At 50.8% G+C, this 23201-nt stretch overlaps 1 protein-coding gene across 2 annotated transcripts in view; it reads left to right on the forward strand.

Moving 5' to 3' along the window:
* KATNIP (katanin interacting protein) overlaps positions 1-23201 on the forward strand; it is a 190297-nt gene that overhangs the window by 162168 nt on the left and 4928 nt on the right. The window contains exons 19-26 of one of the 2 annotated variants that reach the window (XM_090277423.1): positions 520-725; positions 3048-3126; positions 10725-10902; positions 14647-14812; positions 17750-17907; positions 19393-19457; positions 20706-20816; positions 22708-22847. In XM_090277423.1, the coding sequence (XP_090133549.1) occupies positions 520-725; positions 3048-3126; positions 10725-10902; positions 14647-14812; positions 17750-17907; positions 19393-19457; positions 20706-20816; positions 22708-22847 (1103 nt within the window). The other variant, XM_090277422.1, reaches the window with a different exon arrangement.

The following is a 23201-nucleotide window of genomic DNA, read 5'->3' on the forward strand; positions in this document are numbered from 1 at the left end:
AGAACCCACAGTGCAGGGGTCCGTGGGGCAGGATATGGGAGGGGAGAAGCTGAGCAAGGATGTAGTGTCAGGGAAAGCCCAGCCTCATCCTGACCCGAGGGGAGCTCTGGAGCATAACTTGCAGGATCTGCCCGGCCTTAACGCAAAGTGACAGGGTTTTGGAACCCTACAGTCTCCTGGGATAGGGGGCATAATGCCCATGTCCTTTCAGGCGAGACTCCAGCCTCTCCCCACAAAGGTCAGCAGAGATCTGTGTGGGGTTCCAACAACATCAGTGTCTCACCCACGGGGCTTTGTTTCAGACCCATCACAGTGATTCTTAGCAGATTAGGTCCCTTCATGAGATCTATGTGGTTCTTATGGTATGTGAATTCCATTTGCTGGTGTGTGGAAAATAACACATTTCTCTACACAAATGGAGAGATATCAGTAGTTTGGGGTTTTATAGTATGAAGGTTGATCTACAAATCATTGACATTTAGGGTGAGTTGACCCTTGATTTTCTGGTAACCCATTCAGCCCCAGAACACTTTGGAGACACAATCTTATTCACGACTGACGACGAGATTCTTGAGGCCGTATTCTGTTCAGATGAGACATTTGATGTGGACGTGGAGAGCCTCTGCAGTCTGCAGTGCGAGGAGGCTCTGAGGAGGCCCAGCACTGCCGACAGCGATGGTGGGGAGAGGCCCTACACCCAGGCCGGCCAGTGGTCCGGGCACCAGGTGGGACTGGGGCAGGCGGGGTGGGGCGGAGGGGTCGGGGAGGCCCTCGGGAGGTTTCTCTAAGCAGAGCAGGAAGAATGAGGAGGGATCTCCTTTAAGCTGCTGGTGCTACTGTTTTGAAATTTCCCATTTTTCTACTTCATTTTTGGTCCTGTGTGTCATATTTCATTCTCTAATGACTTTTATTTTGTTTATTTATTTATTCCTTTCACCAAAGCGGAGAAAGTATTCAAACTGTAATCGAAGCTAGGACAAATCCATTCTATGTCATCTCTGTAATTTAGAGGTGGGGAATTTTTGCTTTTGGTTGTGTTTTGAGCTCTCACTATTGTTTTTGGTGGGAGGACTGGTCATGGTTTTAATAAGCAGAATTAGAATTAAAATAACAACAATTCCAGCGATCATTTCTGCCTTGTGAGTTGTGACCTAGCCCTGTGTATTCCTCCTGACAGCCCTTGGAGTGGAGACGATTAGTATCCCCATTTAGGAAACTGAGGTTCAGACAGGCTAGTGGCTTGCCCAAGGGCACGTGGTGGGAGATAATGAGGCTTGAGCTTGAATGCAGGATTTCAAAGTCTGTGCATTTAATTGCTAAACAATATTTTTTTAAATGAAAGACCACCTTCAAGGCAAGAGTCAGTCCAAGTCAAAGAGCAATAATGAAGGTGCAGAGACCCCAGGTCTCCAGGATGTTTTTGAGGCCATAAGGTGAAAGGGTGGTGGAGGAGAAGGGGAACGTCTGGAAGCCAGAGGACAGAAGGTTCAGCCGCCGGAAGGTCATGACCAGGGCAGTGCCAGGCACGGTCTGCTGACTCTTGGTGCTCACTGGGGTGAGGCCCTCTCGCTTCTCAAGAAAGCTGCTGCCCCTCCCCCGACCCGAGAGCTGCTGGCTCATGTTGACAGTTTTTCTGATTTTTTTCAAATGAAACCAGATAGCTGGATTTTTAATGTAAAAATTTCCCAATTAAAAATTGTTAGCAACTAAGTCAAAACGTTTTCAAACCTACTGTGGGCCACTGAACATGTCTGTGGTCTGGATTTCATCCATGGGTCTCCAGTTGGGAGCTGACCATGAGGTCTTTCATTTGCCTGGTGTTTTCCAAATGGCAAGGTCCCTTCTAAGGGACTCTGATAAGATCCAGCTTTGGGAGAGGCAGGGAGGGACCACTCTTGTCCTGGAGGGGAGAACCTGAGCTCACACCCCTAGAGAGTGGCAGGCTGCACCCCACCCTTCTGGGTGTTAACATCCTAGGGGGTAGGAGGCTCAGGGAGGCAGGGTGCCAGGGAAGGCAAGAGAAGTCACACGGGCACCCAGGGCAGTGACATTCCCCGATGGCTTCAGGCTGCGCAGGGTCAGGGGTGCTTCTGGTAGGCCACCTCCCTCCCCCTCCTCCCCATAGCTGGACAGGGGTCTGGAGAGGCTGTTCCCAGGGGCTGAGCCATGGAGTTCATCAGAGTGTTATCGTCAGGACTCAAACACCACTCTTGCCAAACTCCTCAGATCCGTCCGAACTTCACTTCTCTTCGCACCTGAGCTTTCCTGACTGTAAAGTAGCGAAGGCACTTGTACCCTAACTTATGGTGCAGAAATCTAATGAGCAAAGTTTGTACATGAGACCCAAGAAGTAGGGTGTGGCAGCCACTTGGGCTGTCTACAGACCAAGGGCCTTTATCCTGGCTGCACATGGGAATAACCTGGGAGCTTTAAAAATGCATGTGCTTGGGCCCCAGGGTTGAGAACTACTTACTAGAGCTTAAGTTCTTCCTCCTCTTCCTTTCTTCTTTCCTTCCTTGCTCCGTTCCTCTAGCTGGCTAGATAAACATTTATGACATCCTTTCCTGTTCAAGAAAATCTCACCTTAGCTGGTAGTGTCAATAAGTTTCTGTCAAGGACTCAGACATGCAAGGATTTTGGGGCCTGTTTATATTGCCAGTCACAGAGCTTCCACAAAGACAAAAACCCAGGGTTGAGAACTACTTACTAGAGCTTAAGTTCTTCCTCCTCTTCCTTTCTTCTTTCCTTCCTTGCTCCGTTCCTCTAGCTGGCTAGATAAACATTTATGACATCCTTTCCTGTTCAAGAAAATCTCACCTTAGCTGGTAGTGTCAATAAGTTTCTGTCAAGGACTCAGACATGCAAGGATTTTGGGGCCTGTTTATATTGCCAGTCACAGAGCTTCCACAAAGACAAAAACCACAAGAAAGGATGGCGGAGCTTACCTAGGGCATGAGGTGGGCAGCAGTAGCTGAAAAATCGCTAGCCTTTGTGACTATCACTCAAATCACGCCCTTTACTCTGCTTCTCCCCTAACCGGTGTGCAGGTCCCGGAACCAGAGCTGCGAGCCACTACCCCTGCCCCCGAAGCCACCACTCCAGAACCAGGCATCTACCACGGGATCTGTGAGTACCCTGTCCTGAGGCAGTGTCAGGGGTCAGGGGAAAGTCCTGGTCACTCAGGACACGGTCTCCTTGGGCGGTCGGACAGGTTGTCCTGCAGAGAGATGCAGGCCGTGGGTGAGTGGGGGCTGAAACCAGCGCGAGCGAAGAAAGCCTATGTTCTCTCTGCCCAGGTAGGGCAGGTGGCAGGCCTTCTGAGAAGTCGGAAATTTGGATTTTTATGTGAAATCTTCAGCTTTTTAAATGTTGGTGACTAATTTTATAATATTTTTAAACACCTCATGAGCCAAACAAAACACATGTTGTGCATTCAGCCAGCTGGCTGCCAGTCTGGGTTTCACCGTGTCTGTTCTTCCCTCTTCTTTTCCCACTTGACCTTGCAGCTACTCCTCTCTCATCCTCGCCCTCTGAGCGGACTGATCTTCTCTCTCCTGTTCCTTGCGGACAAGGCTGTGCGGCTCACTTGCTCCTTGCAGCTGTACTTCCTGCTCTCTCTGCCCCGTGTGCGTCATTCCTCCCAGTTACCCTCTGATAATCAGAGGGATGCTGTGCCAGTGCTCCCTGTCCCTTCCCCCCACCATCGTCTCCAGAAGGAGGCAGGAACATCACGGTTCAGCCTGTCCTCCCAGACCTGTCTCCTGAACCCACCTGTGAGCCTGCCCTTCCTCTCCGTCCCTGTCTGTTGAAGGCCAACCATAACTGATTGGGTTCCCAGGAAGTGGACTCTGAGATGGAGTTTGCTGAAGCATGTTCTTGGGGGAGGTCCGGAAGCAGGACTGGGCAGAGGGAGGAGGGGGGCCACAGTGCACTCACATCAAGGCCCCTGCCAGCTCCGCAGGGAGCTCTGGAGCTGTGACAGCCACTGGGAATTGTCCTGAGCTGAGTGAGGGGACATGGCTTTTATACGCCTATATCAACATGTCACTGGATAGGGCTGCCCCTGGGGAGGGGCAAGGCCAAGGGCAGTGATAAGTGAGGGGACTCAGCTGCGAACAGTCAGTGGTCAGCACTCCTGGCCACTGGAGGCACAAGTCCTTCAGTCCCGGGGGTGGGAGGTGGGGTCCATGCAGTGTCCCACAGCATCCTCCAGGCCCCTTCTCAGGGCCTGCTGCAGCCCCTCTCTGCAGGAGCTCTGCCCCAACGCCCAAGGGAGAAGCGACCTCTCCCGCACTCACCCTTGAAGAAGACCGCATTACCTCTTACTCTGAGTCTTCACAGCCCTTCCATTTCAGGACCCTCTCTCAGTTATGGTAGGACAACAGAGCAATTTAAAAACCAAGCTCACGCGGGCGAGGGCCTGGTTTGAGGCTTGGCTTCATCGCCTGTCCAGCCACTGTGCCGCAGCCTCCCCTGCCTTATCCCACAGAGCATTCACAGCTCTTATTCTCTCCATTGTCTAAATTCGATTAGGAAACTGAGATTCAGAGAGATTGAGTCAGCTGGTACTAAGGCCAAGAATGGAACCAAGTGTCTAAACTCAAAGCCCTTGTCCTCACCGCTAAGCACACGGCCTGGGGCTCCCGCCTCACAGCAGCTGTCCCTGAGAGGAGGGGCGGTCATGCCTTGCCTGGTCTCCTCTAAGTGGTCAGGGCTCTTCTTCTTCCTCTCCTCCTCCCGCTTCTTCTTCTTGATGGACAATGGAAATTGAATTCAAACCAAGCTAACTAAAAAGGGGATTTATTGGCTATGCCACCGAAAAGATCAGGGGCTGCTGATTTTCCATGCAGCTGGCCCCAGGTGTGCAAATGAGGTCATCAAGGCTGGCATCTCCCTTCATCTCTGCCCTGTTTTGCTCTCTCTTGCTCTTCTCATTTAGACTCTGTTCAGACTGTTCCATGGGAGTTCCTACAAGCTCTGAGTTCACTTTCACCTTCTGCCTGGAAATCACAACTGAAAGAACTTCTGTTTCCTGATAAGTTCAACAAGCATCCCAGAATTACAGCTCCTCAGCCTGGCTTGGATCACATGCCCAAGCATCCTTAAACCAATCACCATGGCTCAGCAGGACTGGGAGGGAGAGGGAGGTGTGAGGAGGAAAACACGCACTGGCCAGGCCTGGATCACGGGCCGTCCCTGGGCCACTGGTGAGGTCAGCCACCAAGCAGCGCTCTAGAGGAGGTCAGAGTGCAGTAATGAGGAGAAGGAAGGAGGGCCAGCAGGCCGGCTAGAAGCAGCCACTGTCCCCTTCATCTGATGATTTCCCTAAAGATGCTGTGTGTAAATGTCTTTCCCAATGAGCCAGCTTCTGACCTTTCTCAGAAATGTGATTTCAGTGCCTTTGGGAGCTATGCTTTGGAGTAGAGCTCAGAGACCGTCTTGCTGCAAGAAAAGTGTAATTTCTCTGCTCTCTGCTTGGTAGGGAGGCAGAAGAACCTCGTGGCCAAGCCCCCTCTGCACGCCTGAAGCCTGTGATTTCCGAATCTGTCTTCTCTGAGCCTTTGGCTTTCTCCTCACTCTATCCAACATCCTCACCCCCCTGGACCAGCCTGTGCAAACAGGGAGAGCATTGGTTAAGTGACCCAGGGGATACATTGGGCTTGGTAAATATGGCCAATCCTGTTAATGTTTTGAAAGGGGATATATGACTTGCTAATTTGCAGATGACGCTCATTTTGGACGTTTTGCAAATATCAGCAGTGATGAATAGGAAAGGAGCTGAGAGAGTGGAAACATGGATGGGAAATAACAAAATTAATTTTCATGTATGTAAATACTAATTGATACACCAGAGGAAATGAATATGGAATGTGGATTTTAGCTCAAACAGGAGAGCAGTCACTTTTGGAGCAGCTCCGAATTCGCTGGCCTCACAGAGCATCTTGCCAGGCCAACGAAGGGACTGTAGGCTCAGGAGAGTCAGGATGTCGTGTCTCGTTTTCCCAAGGGGAGCTGGCATGTCTCCCTGACATGTCTCCCACCCAATCTGCTCCTTCCACCTCCAGGTCTTCTCCGTCCCAGGATCGATACCCACGGCCACTCTGTAACTTGGGTCAAAAATATATTTCCTTCACTCCATACATGCCATTGAGAATCCTGGCAATACTGTCTCCAAAACAGACCCTGAGTCAGTCCTGCCCTGCCCTGTTGTCACCACACAGCCACCCTTGTCCAGGCCATCAGTATTGCAGCAGCCTTCTCCCTGGTATCCCTAGAGGGGCCCACCGAGTGCACTTCCTGAAGCACGGCCCGGAGCACGCCACACCCCTGCTTCAAACCTAACCCTCCCATTGCTTCCCATTGCAGAGAAGAAAATCCAGACTTCATGACTTGTTCTAGCCCCAGCCTGACCTTCCCATCTCATCCTCCTCCACCACCCTCTCCCTCAGTCACTTGGTTCTAACTACAGGCCTTTGCCCCTGCTGTCTGCTCACCTGAGAATGTCCCTCCAGGGATGCTGAAGAAGGACCTCCTCCTGCTCACCCAGGTCCAGCTTGAGCATCGCCCACTCAGACAAGCACTCCCTGACCACTCCCACTCTGACTCAGTCACTTCCTAGCCCACCTCTTATGTTTTTCATGGTGGTCATCACTCTGGGGAATCATCCTGTCTACTTGTTTGTCGGTATGGGCCGTGTGTCTGCACGGCAACCGAACCTCCTCACGAGGCTTTGCTGTGTGTTTGCCCCGTATCTCCAGTGCCGAGAGCTTGGTACGTAGTAGGTGATCGGTAAATATTTGCTCACCGTTAACAATGAATTTGGTGAAACTCAAGGATTTTACCTTGATTCATTTACTACCTGCAGGTATCGACTGAAACCTTCTCTTCAGTCCATCACTTATTTAAAAAGGAAAACAATCTTTATCGACCATCAGTTTTTAAGACAATTTTCTAGGCTCTGGGGATACAACGGTGAACAAAGTCAACAGGGTTTCTGCCCTCAGGGAGCTTCCATCTTATTGGGAAGACTGATAAAAACAAATAAGCAAGTAAATGTAGAATATATTGTTGGGTGGCAATAAGTACTGTAACAAAAACTAAAGCAGATTTAGAGAGTGATGGGGCTGGTGCTGTTTGAGCTCAGTGCTTAGGGAAGGCCTCTCAGAGGAGATGACATTTGTTTTGTTTTGTAATTATATTTTATGGATTACACTATTACAGTTGTCCCAGTTTTTCCTCCTTTGCCCCCCTCCCACTAGCAACCCTCGCTCCCTCAGGAAATCCCCGCATCATTGTTGATGTCCATGGGTCATGTGTATAAGTTCTTTGGCTACTCCATTTCCTGTGCTGTACTTTACACCCCCATGGCTATTCTGTAACTGCCTATTTGTTCTTCTTAATCCTCCCACCTCTTCACCCACTCTCCTACACCCCCTCCCATATGGCAACTATCAAAAGGCTCTCCATATCCATGATTCTGTCTCTGTTCTTGTTTGCTTAGTTTGTTTTTTAGATTCAATTGTTGATAGATATGTATTTATTGCCATGTTATTGTTCATAGTTTTGATCTTCTTCTTTTTCTTAAGTAAGTCCATTTAACATTTTATATAATAATGATTTGGTGATAATGAACTCCTTTAGTTTTTTCTTGTCTGAGAAACTCTTTATCTGCCCTTCAGTTCTAAATGATATCTTTGCTGGGTAGAGTAATCTTGGCCATAGGTCCCTGCTTTTCATGACTTTGACTATTTCTTGCCAATCCCTTGTAGCCTGCAAAGTTTCTTTTGAGAAATCAGCTGACAGTCTCATGGAAACTTCCCTGTAGGTAACTCTTCTTTTCTCTTGCTGCTTTTAAAATTCTCTCTTTATCTTGAACCTTTGGCATTTTAATTATGATGTGTCTTGGAGTGGGCCTCTCTGCACTCATCTTATTTGGGACTCTGTGCTTCCTGGACTTGCATGTGTATTTCCATCACCAAATTAGGGAAGTTTTCTTTCATTATTTTTTCAAATAGATTTCGAATTTCTTGCTCTTTCTCTTCTCCTTCTAGCACCCCTATGAAGCAAACGTTGGACCTCTTGAAGTTGTCCTAAGAGCTGCGTATACTACCCTCATTTTTTCTTCTTCTTCTTGTTCTGATTGGTTGTTTTTTGCTTCCTTATGTTCCATATCATTGATGTGATTCTCAGCTTCATCCACTCTCCTATTGTTTCCCTGTAAATTGTTCTTTATTTCAATTAGTGTATTCTTCATTTCTGACTGGATCTTTTTAATGTTGTTGAGGTCCTCACTAAGTTCCTTGAGTATCCTTCCAACCAGTGTTTTGAACTTGGCATTTGTTAGATTGCTTATCTCCATTTCATTTAGTTCTTTTTTAGGAGTTTTCATCTGTTCTTTCATTTGGGACATATTTCTTTGTCTCCTTATTTTGGCAGCCTCCCCGTGTTTGTGTCCATGTATTAGGTAGAGCTGCTATGACTCCCTGTCTTGGTAGTGTGGCCTATTGTAGTAGCCGTCCTGTAGGGTCCAGTGGCACAGCTTCCCCTATCACCCAAGCTGGGTACTCAAGGTGTGGCCTTCGTGTGGGCTGAGTACACCCTCCTCTTGTAGTTGATCCATGGTTGCTGTTGGCAGGTCAATGGGAGGAACTTACCCAGGCCAGTCACTTGCAAGGACTGGCTGTGATCACTGACCACAAGCCTCTGACCTCTGTGGAGGATCAGCTGTGCAGGGGCAGGGTGGTGGTGCTCGGACATGGTCTGTAGCTGTCCACTAGGTGCACAGGCTCTGGGCTTTCCCAGGTGGTACAGGCCAAGGTCAGCCCCCACCTGTGTTCTGTCTGGGGCTACCCTGCCTGAGCTATAAAGCAATCTGAGATGGCTGATACATGTGCTGGGCTTGGAGATTCCCAGGCTGTGAATCTAGGCTGGATGCTGCTAGTGCTGAGCCTGGGGCCACTTAGCAAGGGGTATGGGGGCTGGGGACTCACTTAGGCCAGTGGTTGCTTGTTTGATAGGATTTAGGGAGTTGTGAAGCATGAGCCAAAAGCATCCATTTATATGGAAAAGTCACTGTTAACAGATTGAGAGGGCCCATAAGTGGGGTGGGATAGAGTCTCAGGGTATTTCCAGGGCACCGCCAACAGCGTTAGCCAGGGTGATGGAGTCTCAGATATGGCACCCACCTGCCGGCTCTGTGTCTCTGTCAGGGGAAGGTTCAGAAAAGGGAAAGTGGCCTCTGTCCTCCTTTTTTTCTGGAAGAAAGCTGTCCCCCAGCTCTCACCTTGATGCCAGACACTTAGGTTCCTCCCTATATGCCACTGGTGTCTTTTAAACTGCTACCCCAGTGCTGGAGCTCAGAGGGAGTGAGGCAGAGTAAGTCCATATGTGGGTTCTTTAAGAGGAACTGGTTGGGACTATAGCAGTTTCTTCTACCGACTCAATCCCCACTGGTTTTTGCAGCCAGAAGTTGTGGGGACTTGCCTTTCTGGCACTGGAACCCTGGGCTGGGTGGCCTGGTGTGGGACTGGGACTTCTTGATCCTGAGATATCCCTCCCAAATTTCTATCCACCATCGTGGGTTGGGGACCAGCTAGTTCCACATCTGCCCCTCTCCTACCAGTCTGGATGGATGTGGTTTCTTTAATTTCGTAGTTGTCAGACTTCCATGCAGCTTGATTTCTGACAGTTTTGGGTGATGGTTGTTCTATATTTTAGTTGTAATTTTGATGTGGTTGTGCAAGGAGGTGAACTGTGTTTACCTATGCTGCCATCTTGACCAGAAGTCTCCCAGAGATGAGATTTGGTCACAGACTCATGATGAGAAGTGCATCAGTTAGCTTTTGCTGATCAAACTAACCCACACTTTAGTGGCTTAACACAGCCACCATTCATGATTGGCTCGTAATTCCATGGTTTGGCTGGGCATTTCTCACCTGAGCTGGGTTACTGACTCTGCTGAGCCTGATCATGGTCTGGTCAGCTGGCAGGTGGGCTGGCAGCTGAATGATCTATGATGTCTTCATGTCTGGTGGTTGGGAGGCTGTTGGCCAATGTGATGGGGTCACAGGCTCACCTGTCTCATTCATGTGGCAAGACCCCCAGTGTGGACTAGAGGACAAGCCCCAGGGCACATGCACTTGCAGCCTCTGCTTGCAGCATCTTTGCTTCTGTCCCATGGCCAAAGCAAACCGCACTGGCCCAGTTCAAGGAGTGGAGGAAAAGACTTCACTTCTGCATGGGAGAAGCAGCAAAGTCACATTGCAAAGAGACAGGGACTGGCTTGGAGGAATTTTTGGCCATTTCGCATGCTGCCAGTGTGGTGAGAAGCTGTCGTGTGCCCAGTACCATGCTGGTAACATGTGTTTTTCATCTGACCCCAAGATGCTCAGAGTTACCTTGGCACTATGGCAAGCAGAAGGATGATAGGGAGCCACTGTAGGATGTTAAACGTCAGGTGGGTGACATGATCCATAGGTAGAGAAAGGATCCAGTGCTGTGTGCAGGTTTAAGCAACGCTGGTCCATTTATCCCTAAACATCAGCAGTGTCCCAGGCCCAAGGGCCGGCAGAGGAAAGGTGCAGAGCCCAGCCTGAGGCATTCATTGTGTCTGGGTTTCAAGCTGGCTGAATGCAGATGCTAAAGTCCCTCCTCTTCTTGTCTCCATCTTGGATACCTTGTCTAGAACCTCAGATGTTCAGGGGCCACTTTTCTTCTTGTTGCAGGCCTTCGGCTGAATTTCACTGCCTCCTGGGGGGACCTGCACTACCTGGGACTCACAGGCCTGGAAGTGGTGGGCAAGGACGGCCAGGCACTGCCCATCAACCTGCCCCAGATCTCCGCATCCCCCAGAGACTTAAATGACCTCCCCGAGTACACGGATGACTCCCGGACCCTGGACAAGTAGGTGTCTGTAAGGAGCTCAACTCCCATGACAGCAGGGGTGCGGGGAACTGTTCTGCCTCTCAGACTTCCGAGTCAAACACCAAATAGCAACCCCCATTCCACCTTCTCCCAGCCACCCCACCAGGTCTGTGCATCCCATTTTATAGTCAAGGGAAGCCAAGGCTCAGAAAGGGAGGTGACCCTCCCAAGACCACACAGCTGGAAGAGGTAGGCAGAGTTCAAAGCTGGGTTCCCCTGCTTTCAGACAGAGCTGTGCTTTATGTCTTCTCCACCATGCTTAGCTTTGGGCCTGGAGTACAGTAGCCGTTCAGTAAGCTTTTGCAGGGATGCTCTGAGTTTAAACATGAGCAACCTCGCCTCTCAAGGACAGAAAGGCTTCTCCTTGAGATTAAAGGTATTGCTGAGGAGGTCTCCACACTTCCTCTGCATTCGTCAGATTCCATAAGCCCAGGTTGGGTTAAGTCAATAAAAGGACAAGCCTGAAATACAGCATCAATCCATGGGGTCCCATAATCTGCAGAGCAGCACCGTCCCCCCCTCAGGACAGCTGCCTTGCCTGGCGTTGCCTACGCATGTGAATAAGAGAGTCTAGGGGAGTCAGAGGGATGAGAGTTCCAATCCTGGGTCTGTCCCTTGACAGCTAGTAAGTTTATTAACCTCTTCAATAATAATAGTAATGATAATAATAATAACTGAAATTATAGTTGCCTTTTTTTTTTTTTGAGTAATTGTTAAAGGCCACATGCTGGGCTATGCTAAGCAGGTTACAGATATTCATCCATTTAATAATGTGATTGCTGGGTGCCCGTGTAAACTGAGGTAGACAGAGGCTGAAAACTGGCCAGAGGTCAGTCAGACTAGCTGAGCAGCAGAGTCATGGTTAGAACGCACATCATGGGAGACGATGCCCATGAGCTCCCCACTAAGTTACTGCCTTCTCCTGCCTTGGTTTCCTTATCAGTGGAATTGGGACAATAGATCCCACAGCTGGAAGGTGGGAAGAGGATTGCTACATCACAGCTGTACCCCTGGCTGGCCCAGAGCATGTGTGGGGTCACTGGTAGACCCCTCACTGCTCCTATAAGGTACCCCTTAACCGTGACCCTCAGGTCCTGCTGTCATTGCCTACCCAGGGACCACTCTGTGCTCTGCATTTTGGTAAGTCACACTCCTGCGCACTTAGACTCGGAGCCCGAGTGATGTTGGTGACCAAAGCTCAATGGCTAGATCAATTAATTTATTAGGGGTTGCAAACCGGCAATACCCTTATCCTACCATTCTTTTTGTCATCAATGAAGAGAAATTTTCCCTCAATTATTTGGTTACTCTGAGATATAACTTAAACAGGAAAGGCCATCTAAACGCTTGGTTTCTTGCCCTGGCTGATGTGGCTCAGTTGACTGGAACATCGTCCCATAAATGGAAAGTTTACAGGTTTGATTCCGGGTCAGGGCACATGTGTAGGTTGCAGGTTCAGTCCCTAGTCAGGGCACATGTGAAAGGCAACCAGTTAATGTTTCTCTCCCTCTGTCTCTTCCTTCCTTCCCCACTCTCTAAAATCAATAAGCATGTTCTCAGGTAAGAATAATAAATAAATAAAATAAATAAAAAGGAGTCAGATAGACTACATAACCGTAAAAGACCCAACTCCTTTATTAAATAAATAAATAAATAAGGCTTGATTTCTTCCTTTTATTTTTCAGTTTTCAAAATAACAAATTGTTTCTCCAGCATCCTTTAAAATGTTTGGTTATTTTTGACTATTGTAGTCATGGATTTAAATATACTGTGTTTTAAGGGTTTCAATCTATTGCACTTTTTATCCTATTGATGCTCTAACTGTTGCTCTTAGACACTTGGGAGCTCCTGAAATAGTCTCTGACAGCTTCCTTCCTCTCTGACATGACAAGATATCCCAGGCTCATTTTATATATTTCTTTTTTTTAATTCTTTTATTATATAAGTTTCAAGTATACATCTTGTGTATTTCTTGTCCCAGACATGGACTCAGCCATTTCTCCATGAAGCCCAGGTTGCTTCTAGTGGGAAATGGTGTTTAGAGACCATAATCTAGCCACTAGGGAGGCTCATTGCTATTGGGTTGGTCATTGTTTCACGGCTTTTTCATGGACCAAGTAAGAAGTATCATTTGGATATTCTTGAGGATGTCTGTTGGGACCTTCCTTCACCTGTCAGCTATAAACACTTCAACAGTTCTCTCTCCTGTCAGGACTGGGAAGCAGTTTTGCTGTGGAGGCAGCTATAGTTCTAGGAAAGAGAGGTAATTGCTTTTGGAAGGAAATAGAAGGTTCTCTAGTGGCAGTCTTCAGCCAACTTCATTCTACAAACAGCCGAGTGTTAAATTGCTGAATTTCCTCAGTTTTAAGATGCCAGCAATTATAAGACACATCATCCATCAGTTTAATAACAACCTTTTAAAGAAAATAAAAAGAAACATTACCTCCTTGGATGAACAGTTAAATTATAAGATTTATTCCAAATATAAAAATTTTAAATATAAAAGGAAAAAATAAAGTTATTTTAAAAAACAGAAAACATGGCAGCAGCCGGAGTTTCTCCCAGTGCAGTGGCTTCAATGTCACCAGGGAAATGGGAGGGACAGGGAAGGGTGTTGTCCAAGAGGTGAGAGTAAGGCCCCTGTCCCCAGGCTCTCAGTGGCAATGCCAGACACATGGGCTAGAGCCACAGGATGAGGGCTGGGGTCTGCGCTAAGGTGTGCTCGGCGGTCCAGCGAAGTCAGCAGCAGTGGCTTTGGGGACGTGCATGGGCAGAGTTGAGGAGGATGCGGCAGGATGTCCTGAGCAGGAGAACCAGAAACTGGCTGGATGGAAGTGTGATGTGAGCAAGACGCCAGGTTCAGAGCAGCGGCCGAGAAGCACACGCGGGTGCTGAGGGTCCCTGCTCACATGGGACGCTCCCTGACATGCCCAAGCTGTGTGGTCCCAGCTCCTACAGCCACCTGCCCCCCTTGGACTTGTCCCACACCAGGAGCTGCCAGGTTCACTCTGGCACTTTAGAATCTCTCCCCCAGCACAACAAAGGGATGGAATTCTTTCAGAATGTATCAACAGAGTCAATACAGCATTTTATAGAGAGTCTGGAAAATAGAGAAAATATCTGCCTCCCATTCCCTCTGACACACTATAATTTTTACTCTTGCACAATCTCTCCTGGTCCTTGTCCTCATTGTACAGTGTTAGGATGAGGGCCCCTGACTTTCCCATGTTACTGCGTCCTCCCCTGACAGTCATTTTAACAGATGTCTGGATTGACTTTACCTTCCCCTTACTTTGAGACCTCTTAGGTTATCTTTTTTTTCTGGTGTAAATAGTATTACCATAATGAATATCTTGGTGCAGATCACCTTTCCAACATGTTGACTAGATTTTCCTTAGGGGAAAATTTCTAGAAATGGGCTCACTGGGTTAAAGCGTCCTGTAAAATGACACATCTCCCCCATTAAAAAAAAACATGTGAATGATTGCTTCGCCGCACCTCGAACAGGACAAGCTGTTCTTTTTCTTCCTGTTTAATTTTGTCTCATTTCACAGATGAGAGGTGGGCCCTTGCTGTTGCTTTAATTAGTCTCACCTCCCTTAATTCACCCCCAGCCAGCCAGGCTCCTGCTGGGCAGGGGCTGTAGTGAAAGATGAGTGGATGCTGTGCTCTCCCCAGGGACGGGCCGCCCACCCCTCACGGCTCCTTCCCCGCTGTGTGCAGGTTAATCGATGGGGCCAACATCACGATGGAGGACGAGCACATGTGGCTGATTCCCTTCTCGCCGGGGCTGGACCATGTGGTCACGATCTGCTTCGACAGAGCCGAAAGCATCGCGGGCCTGCGCTTCTGGAACTACAATAAGTCTCCCGAGGACACCTATCGAGGGGTAAGGGTGAACACAGTGGCTGCGCTCAGCCCACTGTCAAGGAAACAGGGCCTTGATGAATGGCTAGTGTGGCTGCCAGAGAGGAGCATAAATCCTCCAGAACTTTCCAAATGGCGGTGGGGGTTACAGTCAGGCGGAGAGCGTGCTGCTGTCTCCTTCTCCTGCAAACAGCACACGCAGGCTAAAGAGCCCAGGAAGAAGCGGGAAATTGCAGCACCTCATCTCCTCTGGGGGTTCTGGGGTCCTCAGGCCCAGCCCTCAACTCGTGGTGATCAGTTGCTACCCTACTGTCCTCTGAGCGCTTCGGCGCCAGGCCCTGGGCTATGAGCTTCTCAGGAATTCACCCTTTTATCGGGCCATCGTCCCAAACCCTGGGAGGCAGCTGCTATTGCCCTCATCTTTCAGGGTATCAAAAAGTGAGGTTCAGAAAGGTCCAGTCACTCGCCCAGGGTCGCAGAGCTAGAGCCCTCGTTCAGGCTTGCAGGGCTTCGAGACCCACGTCCCACACTCTGTTCTTCTCCAGCTGGGTGTGAAAAAGCAGGCGCTTCTGTGGGAATGTGGAAAAAAGCAGCAGAAGTGCCCCTTTTCATGGGTGTCTGACCTGTGTGACTACGAACTGTAAAACACTTGTCTCCTTCCGCTACATGGATGTGATGACGATAAGGTCACCTGAAACACAGCAACGCAGTCAGCGCTGAAGTCACAGGGCCCTGCGTCTGAATCTCTGCGCCAGTCCTTGCCAGCTGTGTGACCTCTGGAGAACGGCCTGCTTTCCCTGACCCCCAGTTGCAAAATGATGAGGAGGGTAGTACCTGCCTCGGGAGGGTGGCCATCACCCTTCGCCACATGGAAGTGTGCCACAGACTTCTTCTGCAGGGCTCGTGGTTTACACAGAGGGCGGCAGCCCCCAGGCCACCGGGCACTGCCCCTGCGCAGCAGCTCCAGACCCTTTCCAGGCCGCTCTGTCTGTGGAAGTGCGCTTTCAGGTTCAGCACTTTTAAAAAGTCTGGTATATTGATGTTAAAAAAAAACAAAAACTTTATGCTTCAACTCATGTCTCTGGGTCTCTACCTTCTCTTGAGTGAATCGGTCTCTTCAGCTGACCTTCTGTGACCTTGATTCATGTTCTGAAACGCTGGGCCCAGAGCCCCAACTTCCCGGGCGTGGCCCCCTCCATCATTGGTGCCAGTGCCAAGTGGCCACTGTGGGGTGTGGGAGATGGGCCCAAGGGGCGAGGGCAGGTCCTGGAGCCCAGTGTGGTGGAATCTGTGCCCCAAGACAGCAAATCTGATGGCTGCCCCCATGGCCCTATTGGGCGCCCCGCTTGTGGTTGGAGCCAGGCCTTACACTCCTGTAGACGGGACATCAAATCCTTCCTGTGTCCGTGGGCAAATTGCTTAACCTCTCTGAACTTGAGTTTGCTTAGCTATTAGATGGAAGTGATAATAAAAGACACCTGAGGGAATGAACAGTGGCTGGGGGAAGTCAGGGGACACTTCCTGGAGGAGATGGGAGCCCTGGGGCCAGGGACTTGCTTCCTGGGCCTCTGCTTTGCTCTGTTGCCAGCTTCACTTTCGGGTGGCTTGCTCCACAAGGGGCACTTGGCAGCTCTAGGCTTGTGTGAGCTCCAAGTCCAGCAGAAGAGAGAACTCCTCTTCTGAGGTGCACCAGCGACACCCAGGAGTCATGCTCCTCATTCTGGCTGAGTCCCATCAGGCTGAATCAGTCATGTGACCAGTGGGTTAGCATTCTGTTTGGCCGGGCCAGGGTCACAGGTCCAGCCCTGGGGTCAGGGTGGGAATTAGGTTTGAAGCAAGCAGAGTGGAGAGATAATGACAGTATTTGGGCCCCCATCTCCAGCCACACCTGAAGCCAATGACCCTATAGTCTTCAGGCTCATGTGCCCTGTGGCTGACTGAGTGACACGGTGGGGGCTCCCTGAATGCAGAGGAGCACAGGAGTCACTCACGAGACCCAGGGCTGGCCCCCTCCTCTCTGCACGGAGGAGCCTCTGCATCTTCCCGAGGTGAAATTCCACCTGGTTGGCCAGCAACTGGGCTCATACTGCTAACCACGAAGGTGGGTGAAGTGCCAAGGAGCCTTGATTCTGAAACGTGTGGCTGGAGAGAGGGTGCTGGCTGAGCCACCTCACACCCTGCCATTAAGGCTTTGCGATTTACTGTGAGATCCTGGCCATCTGGCTGGCGAAAGCTGGCCTAGAACAGGAGGGCCTGTTGGCTCAAATCTACTCCATTCAGCAAGCTCTTAGGAAGCAACCATTGTGTGTCAGGCCCTGAGGCAGGTAGAGAGATGGTCCAGCTGGGGTCTCTGCCACCAAAGGAGACCCACAAACCACCAAGGCCACTGCTAGGAAGCATGTGCCCTCAAGGACGAGCAGAGAGGAGGAACGGCAGTACCAGGACCGGTGGTGGTGTATGAGCCAGGGCTTAGGGGAGAAGCAGGGCAGTGCGTATTTTGTGCCAGGCACTGTCTGTTCTGGATGCTTGACATAAGTTAACTCATTTTTGAGCCCATTTATCAGCAGATAAGGACACTGAGGCGTGGGAAGGGTCAGTAACTTGCACAGCTACCACTAATGGATGTCAGAGTACCTGAGTTCATGCCCCTGGCTACCACGCGGTATCACCTCAGGCCACTGACTTAGTGGACTGGAAACTGTATGTATTCACTGTGGCTGGGGCCTTACCTGCCTTGTCTCCTGCTATCAGCCCAGACCCAGCACGGTGCCTGGCACAGAGTAGGGATGACACTGGAAAGTGGTCCTGGGCAGGTGGTTCTGGTCTGGGAGGAAGGCTGAGGGTCTGTGAAGGCTCTGTCATACATGCCAGCTGCCTGCAGCACCAGCCATATCGGCACACACTGCCATCCTCCACACTGGCTTCTCTCTTCAGGCATGTTTTTTCTTTTGTTTGCTAGGCCAAAATCGTGCATGTCTCCCTCGACGGCCTGTGCGTCTCCCCTCCAGAGGGCTTTCTCATCCGGAAGGGGCCAGGCAACTGCCACTTTGATTTTGCTCAAGAAATCCTCTTTGTGGACTACGTACAAGCTCGACTCCTGCCCCAGCCGGCCCAGAGGTGAGGGAGCACCCCCACGCACGTCCCTCCCTGTTCTGGACACAAGCTCTGCACCTGCTCTGAAGTGTCCACCTAAAGCATTTTGAAATGGTGATCAAAGGCATTGCTTTTCAACTTGGCTTTTTCTAAAGCTCGGCCAAGCCTCTCCAGAAGCCTGTGGCAAGTACCCACCTTATCTGGGTGTTTGGGATTCTCACAGTCTGGAGTGCTTGAGATTTTAAATGCTTCATTATGCGTCCTGCTGGGAAGAGAGGACCCCAGCTGCCTGATTCCAGAAATGCCCACTGGCTGGTTCAGGGAAGGGCCTTCCTTCTCCTGTTTCTATGTTCCTGACTTAGAAAGATGCAAAGAGAAAAATAGGGCCTAACATTTCATGGATTCACTGGGGTTTCTTGGCCCCATTCTCAGCTGCATGAAGTTCATAACAATTTGTAAATGTCACATTAAGGTCATTCATTTAAACCCCTTGATGTCCAAATGCCAGAGGCCAAGTTCTCAAAACAAAATGAGTTTCCTTCCGCTGTAGCTGGGATCACCTCTTGGGCTGGTCACTGGGTGCAATCACTTAATTATAACATTGCCCTTGAGATGGACGGGAAGTGGGCCAGGGCAGGAGGGCACTGGCTGCAGACCTGGGACAGAAGCCTGTGGGGAGGAGTATGGAGGAGAGAGCTCTCCCTCCAAAGCACCTGCTCTGTTCCAGGTGCTTTATATTCATTCAGATAGGGATTGCTGTGCCCTTTTTCCAGACGTGGCAACCGAGGCCCCAGCTACTGAAATCACTTGCTCAGGATCAGGAAGCCAAAGCCTTCAGGCCGCTCCCCACCTTCCAGCCCCCTCTTTCTGCCCTGCTCCCACCCAGTCCCACATGCCAGCCCCTCTGGCTGCTTTCTGTGGCAAACAACAACCCCTTCCCACCCAGGGGCCTTTGCTCTCGTTGCTCCTGTGCCTTCCTGCAGCGCCTTCCCCACAGCTCAGAGGTCGCTTTCCCGGCCACGCCTGGCATGCCGCCCTGTTGCCCACCATGTGTCTCGCTCAGCTCTCAGCAGAACACGGACTTCGCTTGTTCATGAAGGGGCAATAGAGTGGGCTGGTTAAGAGAGCTCTGGAGCTGGACAACCTCAGATCATGTCGCAGTTCTGCCTCCAACTAGCTGTGTGACCTTGAGCGAGTGATTTCACTGGTCTGCGCTCCACTTTCCTCATTCACAACCTGGGGAGATAAGAGTGCTGTACGGCCTACCAGGTGGTTACGAGGCATAGAAGAGCTCGTATCTGTCAGGTCCTGTGCCCGAGTTGGCCGTGACTGAGCCTCCCCGGTAGAGTGGGATCTCCACGCCTGCAGGAGCTCCTGCTGTCTTCCCCGTATTGCCTGCCTGGGAATGTTACACCGCCGTGTGTCCTCAGAGTGTATTGCACAGGGAGTAGCTGACCGCCCATTCAAGCAGTTGTGTTCTGCTTACTGGTGCTCTTTTGTTTTTTTTAGGTTCAACACAAAAAGCCTGGAGCAGGCGAGCATGGACTACGAGGCACCGCTGATGCCCTGTGGCTGTATCCTTCCTCCACCGCTTCCACACACCCTTGGCCACACCCTTGGCCCCAGAGAACGGGCAAGGCCCTTGTGGCCGCCTCGCAGGCCCGAGGTGGGATCTGGGCCTCAGCTCCCAGCCAGGGTTTCAGGCAGGCCTCAGGCAAGGCAGCCGGACCACCATGCAGGGAAACCTAGGAGAGGACGGGAGCGCTCCCTGGTGCTCAGGCCCACTGGGTGCTGCTGGGACGGGGGCGGCACAGGAGATCCAGGTCCTATCCCCCTAGTGGGCTGAGGTTACAGGAGGCAGCACCAAGGACTCCAGCTGGGAGGCACCAGAGAAGCTGGAACTGACCCTAGGGACTAGATTGGGGGCTCTCCTTGGGCCCAGGTGGGGAGGAGCTGAAGACACAAGGAACAGGAGCTCAAATTTACTGTGCCTCTACTGTGGGTTGCCTGCAGGAGCTCACGTATTAGCCCCATGTGGTGGGTACTGCTAGCATCCCCATTTCACAGCTGGGAAAACTGAGGCAAACGGAGGCTAACTAACTGCCCCCCCCCCCCATAGCTGGGAAGGGACAGGCCCGGGTCAGTGAACAAAGGCAGCCTGGGTCTCTCACTAGCCTGATCTGGCAGAACTGCCTCTGGCTCTGATATCCCCCCAGGAGCTGCCCTGCCACTTCTCAGGCGTCTTGCCCTGCCTGCTTCTGGGGATGCTGGGAGCGAGTGGTGGACGTGCTGGGAAGGGCTTTATGCCTGGCTGTGCGATGGTGGATCACGCTGCCACAGCCCATCCCCCTTGATGCTATTAAAGCTCATGTGCCCCCCTCCCCCTGCAACAGCCACATACTTGAAGTGGATGAAGGATGGAACAGGTTTTCTGTTCTTGTCATTTTACAATCAGGGAAACTGAAGCATGAGACATGTCTTTTTGAGTCCTGGTCAATTTGTTCAGCACCATGTAATGAGTTTGTGACACAAATGTGTCCCCGTTCTTCCAGCTCCCTGGAGAGCACTGTCCCCTCCTGTCCTCCTGTCTCCTGGGGCCTGGAAAAAGGTTTTGCATTCTTAAAACACACACACACACAGTTTAAATTAAAATCTGATGCCACATTATATTTTGAAGAGGATTCAGTCTCAGTAAGAGAAAAATCATTTTTTGCTCTTGTTCATCTATATAAACCCCCAAATTATATCCTGTGTTATCTTTGTCACTGTTTTACTTTGTTCTCAGGAAATTATGCCTGTTTTTCCTTAATAGCATGTCCTAGTCATTTTTCAGTTTCAGCTCCTGACCAGCTGGGGTGACCCCTATTACATCGGTCTTACCGGCCTAGAGCTGTATGACGAGCGGGGAGAAAAAATCCCTCTGTCAGAAAACAGTATCCTTTCAGGGCAGAAGGGGATCCACCCAGCCTGCGGGAAGCATGAGGGGCAGAGGGAGGAGCAGAAGTTTTGAACATAGAGGGAAATGTCCCTATAGGAACCATACCTGGGATTTAAAATGCCAGTGGGCTCTGCCTAAAGTCAGATGCTGACCCTTGGGGTTGGGCAAAGCAGCTCCCAGCCATGCCCAACAAAACTCCAGAACAGGAGATCCACAAAACAAGGAATCCTGTGGTCTAGGGAACTGGGAGAGGCTACCATGTATGGCCCCCCTTGGAGAACACGGGCCCTTTGGAATTCTAAAGGCTTTGGCAAGGACTGTAGGGAGCAATCTATCACAGTGTGTTCAACTCAATGTGTCCTGAATTTATTGACCATGGAACCTTTCGTTTATGATCAGGACTTGTCACATGGTACCTCATTTGCCCTCATAACAATCTTGTGAATTGAGTGCTGCTGTTATCTCCATTTACAGATGAGGAATTGAGACACAGAGAGGTTGAGTAACTTGCCCAAGGTCACACAGCCAGTGAGTGGTAGACTCCAGAGACCATGCTCTTGACACTGAGCTACCATGCTTCTCTGTTTTTAAAAAAGATTTTATTTACTTTTTAGAAAGAGGGGAAGGGAGAAACATGTGTGAGCATCGATGGGTTGCCTCTCACACACCCCCAGCTGGGAACCTGGCCCACAACCCAGGCATCTACCCTAACTGGGAATCGAACCTGTGACCATCCTGTTTGCAGGCTGGCACTCGATCCACTGAGCCACACCAGCCAGGGCACCATGCCTGTCTTTGATGCAACCTGTCTGACCCCTCTGGGCTCTTTTCTTAAAGATTTTATTCACCTTTTTTAGAGAGTGAGGAAGGGAGGGAGAAATAGAGGGAGAGAAACATCAATTAGTTGCCTCTCACAAGTCCCCAACCCAGGACCTGGCCTGCAACCCAGGCATGTGCCCTGACTGGGAATCAAACAGGTGACCTTTCGGTTCACAGGCTGGTGTTCAACCCACTGAGCGACACCAGCCCGGGTGACCCCTCTAGGTTCTTGATCTGTGATCCTGACACAATAGTTAGGGAGCTGCCGAAGCAGGTCAAACCCCAAACCTGCCTTGCTTCTCTTTGGGGTCCCCACTTTTCTGCTGTCCCCTGGTGACAGCATCCTCCTCACCTGTAGTAAATGATTCTTGGTGGTTTTAATCATTTTCATTGGTTCCCTAGCTGTATAAGGCTCCATGGTTTTACCAAGAGAGCTTGTATGCAGGGTCCTTTGACATCTTCCCATGAGTTCTTGGACATAGGGATTTTTATACCCATTTTATAGATGAGGAGCCAGGCCCAGAGACATCCTGTGACTTGCCCAAGGTCTCAGGTCAGAATGGCAGAACCAGAACTGGAGTTGGGTTCTCTAGCCTCGTGTTAATGCCTGTCAGGGAGTAACTGTAGCTGGGGCAGGCCCCTCCAGTCCTTCCAGTCTTGGCAAAGGCAGAATCCAGCCATGACCCTGTCCCCTTGTGAAAGAAACCCTTTGCAGAGTTTGCCCTCCTCTCTCCAAAGTAGCAGCAACATATTTTGCCCCTGCCTCTAAGAGTTCCAAGAAACTCTTTTTCAGCATCTCTCTGTGTGGGTGCCTCCCCTGGCCCTGGGACTGGCCACCGTCCTCACATGCAGCCTCAGCCTGTGCTCTCATTTTCCCCAGAACCTGTCTAACTTGGTTGTCACTCCTCAGGCTGCCATAGCAGCAGATGGCTGTTCGGCCTGCCAGCCCCCACCGGCCCCACAGTCCCCTGAGCCCCGGGCAGTGTGACGGAGGCTGGCAGCCACAGGGGTGGGGCGCGGTGCCGAGCACACTGCCTTGAGTTATGACAGCTTAGATGCCTCCTCAGACATTGCTGCCTTCCCTGACAGCATGAACTCCCTGGAGGGCGTGAGTGGGGACGTCCGGACCCCTGACAAGCTCATTGACCAAGTGAATGACACCCGTGACGGCAGGCACATGTGGCTGGCTCCCATCCTGCCTGGCCTGGTGGGTTTCCGGAGGCTCTCACCCCTGGGGTGGACTGGAAGACTTTCTGTGCCTGGGCTGAGTGGCACGACTTTCTCCCTGGCCGAGCTGCTCTGGAGCAAGTCAAAATGCTCGGAACCTTCAGGAAGGCTTAGGTGTGGGCCCACACATGTAAGGGGGCCGGCTTCTCTGGGCCAGCAGTGCTTTATCTTTGCTGAGGGGGAAGGCGGTTGTTCTAACACTAGGGAGACAAAGGGCCGCGTGGGGCTTGGAAGCCAGCAGCCCCAGTGCAACAGGCCCGCGCGGGGCGGGACACCCACCCGTCCCCGGACATCGTTACCTGGTTCTCTTCCGCCTCCGCTCCTCTCTGTAGCC

This window comes from Furipterus horrens, unplaced genomic scaffold (assembly GCF_987537825.1).
Source record: "Furipterus horrens unplaced genomic scaffold, mFurHor1.1.pri manual_scaffold_5, whole genome shotgun sequence".
Taxonomy (NCBI): domain Eukaryota; kingdom Metazoa; phylum Chordata; class Mammalia; order Chiroptera; family Furipteridae; genus Furipterus; species Furipterus horrens.